The sequence below is a fragment of the Dendrobates tinctorius genome, unplaced genomic scaffold, assembly GCF_039654945.1.
Source record: "Dendrobates tinctorius isolate UK_male_01 unplaced genomic scaffold, ASM3965494v1 ptg000151l, whole genome shotgun sequence".
Taxonomy (NCBI): Eukaryota; Metazoa; Chordata; class Amphibia; order Anura; family Dendrobatidae; genus Dendrobates; species Dendrobates tinctorius.
In genome coordinates this window covers 26022414-26030270 of record NW_027361818.1, presented here as the reverse complement: position 1 = coordinate 26030270, position 7857 = coordinate 26022414, and the positions used below count along the sequence as shown (strand labels likewise).

Sequence of the window (7857 nt, the reverse complement as noted above, 5' to 3'; positions counted from 1 at the left end):
GGTTTAGTTTTCTAGGTTTTTCTAGGAAAAAGAGAGAAAAGCCAAAACAGTGTTGCATTTCTCCTCTCTTGAACCTTTATTGACTGTATTTATTTTTTTACTCACTTATATAGCACTATTATTTCCACAGGACTTTACAGACATCGCAATCTGGGTCCAATTTGGTGGGCGGGGCCCCTCAGAGTTCGATTTGGTGAGGGGGCCCCCCAGGGTCTGAGTTGGTGGGCAGGGCCCCTCAGGGTCCAATTTGGTGAGCGAGGCCCCTCAGGGTCCGATTTGGTGAGCGGGCCCCCTCAGGGTCCGATTTGGTGGGCGGGGCCCCTCAGGGTCCAATTTGGTGGGCGGGGCCGCTCTGGGTCCGATTTGGAGGCCAGGGTGGCTCAGCCTCCGATTTGTAGGCCAGGGTCGATCAGCCTCCAATTTGGAGGCCGGGGTGGCTCAGCCTCCGATTTAGAGCCTGGGGTCACTCAGCTTTCGATTTTGCACTCCGGCCCTTTAAGATTCATTTCGGTTTGCCGGCCCTTTAAGAATCACTTTGGGGCATCGGCCCTTTAAGAGCCAGTTTGGCTCACTGGGCTTCTAAATCCACTTTGGCGCACATTCTCTCTCAGGGGCATGTGTCATGTGATGAAGCTAGATTTGCATTTGTGCTGTGGGTTTTGCTTTAAGAGCTGATATTATCTGCCAGAAACTCTGTCCTGGGGGGGGTCATGTGAAGTTCGTAGGCGTTGGCATAGTAACTGGGTGTGCCTGCGCATATCAATGAGTTTAACTGCCATTTGAATCGCCTCAGGGCATGTTTTCTCTGTGGCAACATTTTCCCATTGAAATGCATTGAGGAAAATGTTTTTCAAACGCAAATTGTGCAAAAACTACAAATCCAATCGACACGAAAATTACTTAGCACACCACTCGTGGACGCTGGCTTCGAAACAACACCTCAACGGAGTATGTGCGTGTAGCGGTTCGTGCCACATTAATTAAAAAGAAGAAGTTAGCAGCGTTCGGATTACAATATAGTGGTTTTTTCAAACCACTATAAAAATCTAAATAATAAAAATATTGCAGAAAGAGAAGCTAATCACAAACTAAAATGTTTCTCTACAAATGCACAAAGCATGGGCAACAAAAAGGAGAATTGGAACTACTAACACAGGAAAAGAAATATGTAATTGGAATCACTGAAACTTGGTGGGACAATACATATGATTGGAATACAAGGCTAGAAGGATACAACTTATTTGCAAGAAACAGACTTGATAAACGAGGAGGAGGTGTCGCATTGTATGTTAGAAACACGTATATCTGCACCGAGATCCAGGCTTCAGAGACTGGGAGTTCTGTGGAAACTGTTTGGGTAAGAATACAAGGACAGAACAATGGAAAGGACACCATTATAGGCATTTACTACAGGCCGCCTGTGCAAGCTGAAGATATGGATGAACTCTTTATGCATCAAATGGCCAAGTTCTCCAAAAATTATAGCATCGTTGTCATGGGAGATTTCAACTATCCAGACTTTTGTTGGGAATCTCTCTCAGGCAAAACTAACAGGTCAGGGAAATTCTTATCCTCTCTTGCTGACAACTTTATCTTCCAAAAGGTAGGGGAGAAAACAAGGGGATCTGCTACCTTGGATCTAATCTTTATAAGCAGGGAGGAAATGGTTGAGGAGGTAAGAGTGGCTGGGACCCTAGGAGGTAGCGACCATGCTATTTTAGAATTTTGGATAACTAGAGGAGGAAGACCTGTGAAGACTCAGATGTCAAGGTTAGATTTCAGAAAGGCAGATTTCTAGGGACTCAGAAAGAGAATTGGAGGAATCCAATGGCTGGATGTCCTTAAGGACAAAAACGTCTAGGACGGATGTGAAATCTTGAAAAATGAGATTCTCAAAGCACAACTGTTAACAATTCCTAAAAGAGAGAAAAATAGGAAGCCTTTTAGGAAACCAAGATGGATGAACATATAACTTAAACACATGCTAAAAAGGAAGAAAGAAATGTTTATAAAATGAAAAGAGGGAGGCAAATCTAAATAAGAATATAATGCTGTCTGCAGAACCTGCAGGGAACGAATCAGGTTAGCTGACAATGAATTAAGGCTTGCAAGAGACGTCAAAAGCAATAAAAAAGGATTTTGGGTATATGTCAAAAGTAAAAGAAAAGTCAAAGATGTTATAGGATTTTTACAGGATGAAAATGATGAAATGGTAAAACAGGATGTTGAGAAAGCCAAACTTTTAAATTCCTATTTTGCATGTGTTTTCTCTCAGAAAGGAAATGTAACATCAACTGTTCTTCACTGTCCTATTAAGGGAATAGAAGAATCCAGGATATTTATAAACAGAAAGATAGTGAAGAAACACTTAACTAGCATAACTTAATTCAAGTCTCCAGGTCTCATGGCAGCCTTTTCCACTCATTGATCACCCTCACTGTCAAAAAGTTTTTCCTAATATCTAATCTGTGTCTCCCCCAATTCATTTTCATGCCATTGCTTCTAGTCTTTCCTTGTGCAAATGAAAATAAGGCCGGGGTCAGACATGCGACAAACTCGCACAAGTCTTGCATATCAATACCCAGCCCTGTCGCCGACACTCGGACAGTAGCACACAGCTGCACGTATTTCTATGCTGCCGCTCACTCCGGTCCGAGTGCCGGCGGCAGTGCCTGGCATTGAAATGCGAGACTCGTGCAAGTTTCTTGAGTTGGCTCATCCTTTTCAGTGTCAAAAAAGGCCCAAGCTAGGCAACTCTTGCCACCCCTGCAAGTTTCAGACCTGCAGACGCTGCTAGTCAGAGGCACAGTTGTTGTTGAGGATGAATTGCTCATCGTGGCTGCATCACTATGTGTCTACTATGGACAGAGCAATTTAACCTCCTCGTCTTCCTCCTCAGATGACCTACTCAGCTGTGTGCCTCTATGTTCACGCCAACTGGGATCTAACACCTCTTCATCATCCTCTGTTTTATCACATTCCTTTGCCTTGGAGTCACCCTCCTCCTCTTCTTGCCCTGACAGCACAGTACATTCCACGTGAGCCTCAAATATCTGAGTCTCATTAGGATCACATCCCACAGGGGTTATCATCTGATGACGAGGGTCAGGATGCTGCTACTTTGTAACATACTTTGTTTTGATCCGGATCCAAACTAAAAAAAATTTTTGTCATCAGTGAAGATTTCCCTCTCTTGACTGGCCAAAGCTTTTGAATACACTTCTGATGAGCATGGCATAGAATGTGTGAATAGCTCTTCAGACTCATCCATCTGTAGTTCCGTAAAGTCAGTTGAATGGTTGGATAGTTGGGAATCGTGATGAAGCAAGGTGAATTTGGGTACCACCTCTGTGGACTGTACTGGGTGTGATGTTGAGGTGGAGGAAGCGGATGAGAGGCCACTTGAAGCTGCACTAGCCATCTACTCGAGTACATAACCTCCCTCTCCAAAATCACTGAAGGGAAGCTTAATTGTCTCCTCTCCAAATTGCAACTCACAACCTGTGCACTCTACCCCATCCCATCCCACCTCCTCCCCAACCTTTCCACCACTCTTATCTCATCCCTAACACACCTCTTCAACCTATCACTAACTTCCGGTAACTTAATTTCCGGTCCTCCTCAGACCTCCTTCTCTCCTCCACACTTATTCGCTCCTCACCCAACCGCCTCCAAGACTTCTCTCGAATATCCCCCACCCTCTCGAATTCTTTGCCCCAACACATCGAACTATTAACCACATGCGGATCCTTCAGATGGAACCTGAAGACCCACATCTTCAGGAAAGCTTACAGCATACAATGACCCAGCTACCTCCTCACCACTACCTGAGCTACCACCTCAACCAACACTGGAAGTGCTGCAACCCCCCAACCTACTGTTTCCTTCCCCATTATCTTGTAGAATGTAAGCCTGAAAGGGCAGGGTCCTCTCTCCCCTCTGTATCAGGATGTGATTGATAGTTTGTTTACTGTAAGTGATATCTGTTATTTGTTTGTAACCCCTTCTCATGTAGAGCACCATGGAATCAATGGGCACTATATAAATAATAATAATAATCTGTATAGCATATACAGTAGTGAATGAATTTCTAGATGGCAAGCTTATGAACTGTTCCTTGAATGGCTTTTTTAATGTCCTCATTTCTCAGACTGTAGATAATGGGGTTAATCAAAGGAGTAAATACAGTGTATAGTAGTGATATGATCTTACTTACGGTGAGTGTGAGACCCTTTGATGGGACAACATAAATGCTAAACAGAGTTCCATAGAATATGGAGACCACAGTGAGGTGGGAGATACAGGTGGAGAAGGCTTTCTGTCTACCGGTACTGGAAGGAATCCGTAAGACTGCTACAACTATATAAGTATAAGACACTACAATGATTGTGGCTGGAATGAAGACAGATGGAGTTGCTAATAAAAACATCTCCAAATGTATAATAAAGGTGTCAGAGCAGGCAAGATCTATCAATGGCACAACGTCACAAAATAAATGGTCGATGGTATTGGCTCCACAAAAGTTTAGATTTGCTATTGTTATGGTGTAAATCAAAATTAGAGAAAGTACGAACAAAAAGCAAAAGAGGGTCAATATCACACAATGTCCACTTGTCATGACAGATGTATAACGGAGGGGGTTACAGATGGCAACATATCGGTCGTAAGACATCACAGCAAGAAGAAAGCACTCAAATGTTTCTAAGACACCAAAAAAATAAAATTGAGTGATACAGTCATCAAAAGTCAAGGTCCCCCCATTATTTAATAGAACATGGAGCAGATTGGGGACAATATCTGTGGGTAACAAGATGTCGCTGATGGACAGTTGTGAGATGAAGAAGTACATTGGAGTGTGGAGGTTTTTGCTCATGGACACCAGAGTGATGATCAGTAGATTCCCACATATTATCATAAAATAAATTACAATGAACAAGCAGAAGAGGAAAAGTCTTTTGCCGTGAATGACTTGAAATCCTAAGAGTAAAAACTGTGTGACGAACGTCTTGTTGTTCTCCTATTTTTAGACCGAAGAAAGAAATGATGTCAGGTGTTAAACTCCAAAAACAAATAACTTTTATTAATAAAAGTTTGAGCCTCCAGCTCAAAAATATTTACTGAATCCTTCCCTTCCTCAACCCTCACTCCACCAAAATGCTTGTGCATGACCAAATCATCTCCCTCCTCTTCTTCCGCAACATCGTCCTCTTTGGCCTACCTTCTAACACTATCGCACCCCTCTAGTCTGTCCTTAACTCTGCTGCCCGACTAATTAATATCTCTCCTCGCTACACTCTTGCTTCCCCTCTATGCAAAGCTCTTGACTGGCTCCTAATTTCCCAGCATATCCAGTTTTAACTACTAACACTGACCTACAAAGCCATCCATAACCTTTCTCCTCCATATATTTCCAAACTAATCTCTCAATATCTTCCCTCACATAATCTATCATCCTCCCAAGACCTCCTACTCTCCTCCATGCTTATTCGCTCATCACCCAATTGCCTCCAAGACTTCTCCCGAATATCCCCGATCTTCTGGAATTCTGTGCCCCAACACGTCCAGTTATCCACCACATTTGGATCCTTCAAACGGCATCTCTTCAAAAAAGCTTACAACCTCAATAAACACGTGGCCACCTCAACACCATCGGAGCTACTGTAACCCCCTGTCATGATGACCCGTCCTGTGTGACGCAACCCGCAGGCCGGTAACTGAAACAACAAGACGCGACACGTGAATATGTCCTGTGTGACACGGCCCGCAGGCCGGTAACTAAAACAACAAGACACGGGGAAACAGTTACAACAGTGGGCCCTGCGATAGGGAAAGGGGACGTGGAGACCTCCTGCACTCCCCTGAGTCAGTGTCCCTAATGCTGCTAATGTTCCCTATGCCGGTTCCGCACCGGGCGCCGATCAGGAACCTGTCGCCCTAGCACACCCTACACCTATCCCTTGCTAGGGAGCTGGGTGGCACAGGCACTGGCCCCACCGCTGTACTAATACACACTAAGGCTGGTTTCACATTTGCGTTTTTTTTCGCGGTAATTTAGCGCTAAATAGCGCATGCGTTTTTTTTTCCTATACTTTGCATGGGATGCGCTTATGTGCGCATACACATGCGTTTGTACGCGTTTTACCGCGCATGCGTTTTTTTGCGGTATGCGCTCGGGCGCACAAAATGCAACTTGTTGCATTTTTTGTGCGTCCGATTTGCCTCAAAAAAACGCATGCGCGCGCAATGCGTTTTTTTACAGCAAGACACCCATTATAAGTCTATGGTGAGCATATGTGCGCATTGGCATGCTTATGTATGCGTTTTTTTGCACATGCGTTTTTTTTTACCATTAGTTTAGACAATGGAATTTAGGGGTTTGGGTAAAGTTAGGGTTAGGTAAGGGGGTTTAGGGTTAGGGTTAGGGTCAGGGTTAGGGTTAGGGTTAGGGTCAGGGTTAGGGTTAAGTATGGTTTGGTTAAGGGTTAGGGTCAGGGTTAGGGTTAGGGTTAGGGTTAGGGTCAGGGTTAGGGTCAGGGTTAGGGTTAGGATCAGGGTTAGGGTTAGGGTCAGGGTTAGGGTTAAGTATGGTTTGGTTAAGGGTTAGGTTCAGGGTTAGGGTCAGGGTTAGGGTTAAGTATGGTTTGGTTAAGGGTTAGGGTTAGGGTTAGGGTCAGGGTTAGGGTTAGGGTTAGGGTCAGGGTTAGGGTTAGGGTTAAGGTTAAGTATGGTTTGGTTAAGGGTTAGGGTCAGGGTTAGGGTTAAGTATGGTTTGGTTAAGGGTTAGGGTTAGGGTTAGGGTTAGGGTCAGGGTTAGGGTTAGGGTCAGGGTTAGGGTTAGGGTTAGGGTTAGGGTTAGGGTCAGGGTTAGGGTCAGGGTTAGGGTTAAGTATGGTTTGGTTAAGGGTTAGGGTTAGGGTTAGGGTCAGGGTTAGGGTCAGGGTTAGGGTTAGTAAAGTCATGGTTTGGGTTAGTGTGAGTGGCCACCTAATGTTGGAAAAAAACGCAAACGCGGTAAAAACGCACTAAAAACGCATACAAACGCTTAAAAGCGCTGCGTTTTTTTCATGCATGCTCATAAAAATGCTTGAAAAAAACGCAGCAGTTGTATGCTTTTGTATGCGTTTTTCAATGCGTTTTTTTGCGGGAAAAACGCGCTGCAAAAAAAAGCAAGTGTGAAACAGGCCTAAGGAAAAACACAAACAGGGAAACACCACTTAACTTTACTCTGTTGCTCTTGCTCCTGGCAACAGAGTCCACCACCAGCATGCAGCTCTCCTCCTGAATAGCTGCCACCAAGCTCTGTCAGAGCTACAAGGAGATCCCCTCTGACTCCTTCCACACCAGGGCTGAGACAGTGCTGCAAGGAATGCTCTCCAGCTCCTTGCTTCACCAAGGATGGTTGAAATGAACACTATCACCAATACTGATTGCAACACCTGTGACTCTTTTATAGCAGAGCTAGAGCAATCACATCTGCATTATAATCATGTGCACTTAACTAAAGAAACCAGAGTGCAATGACGCTCACCACCACCGGGGGCAAACTTAGAGCAAAAGACACCACTGTGTAAAAAACTTAATGGCCACCGGGGGCAAATGCCAAACTTAAGCACAGCTTAAGGAAAAAAAAAAGGTTACCTGTGCTTTTTATCAGTCCTGATCCAGCATGGATCATGACACCCCCGAACTACTGTCTCCTTCCCCATAATCTTGTAAAATGTAAGCCCGCAAGGGCAGGGTCCTCTTCAGCCTATCATTGTTGGTTTGTTTACTGTAAGTGATATTTGTATTTTAATGTAACCACGTCTCATGTACAGCACCATGGAATTAATAGTGCTATATAAATAAGTAACAATA

General features: G+C 44.3%; 1 protein-coding gene across 1 annotated transcript; it reads right to left on the bottom strand.

The window, feature by feature from the left end:
* Window positions 1-4090: 4090 nt before the first annotated feature.
* LOC141050012 (olfactory receptor 5G3-like) lies at window positions 4091-7094 on the bottom strand. The gene is made up of 2 exons (XM_073546849.1): window positions 7053-7094; window positions 4091-5005 (listed from the first exon to the last, which is right to left on the bottom strand). Exons 1-2 carry the CDS (start codon window positions 7074-7076, stop codon window positions 4091-4093), a joined length of 939 nt encoding a protein of 312 aa, XP_073402950.1. The 5' UTR covers window positions 7077-7094.
* Between the last annotated feature and the right edge of the window lie 763 nt (window positions 7095-7857).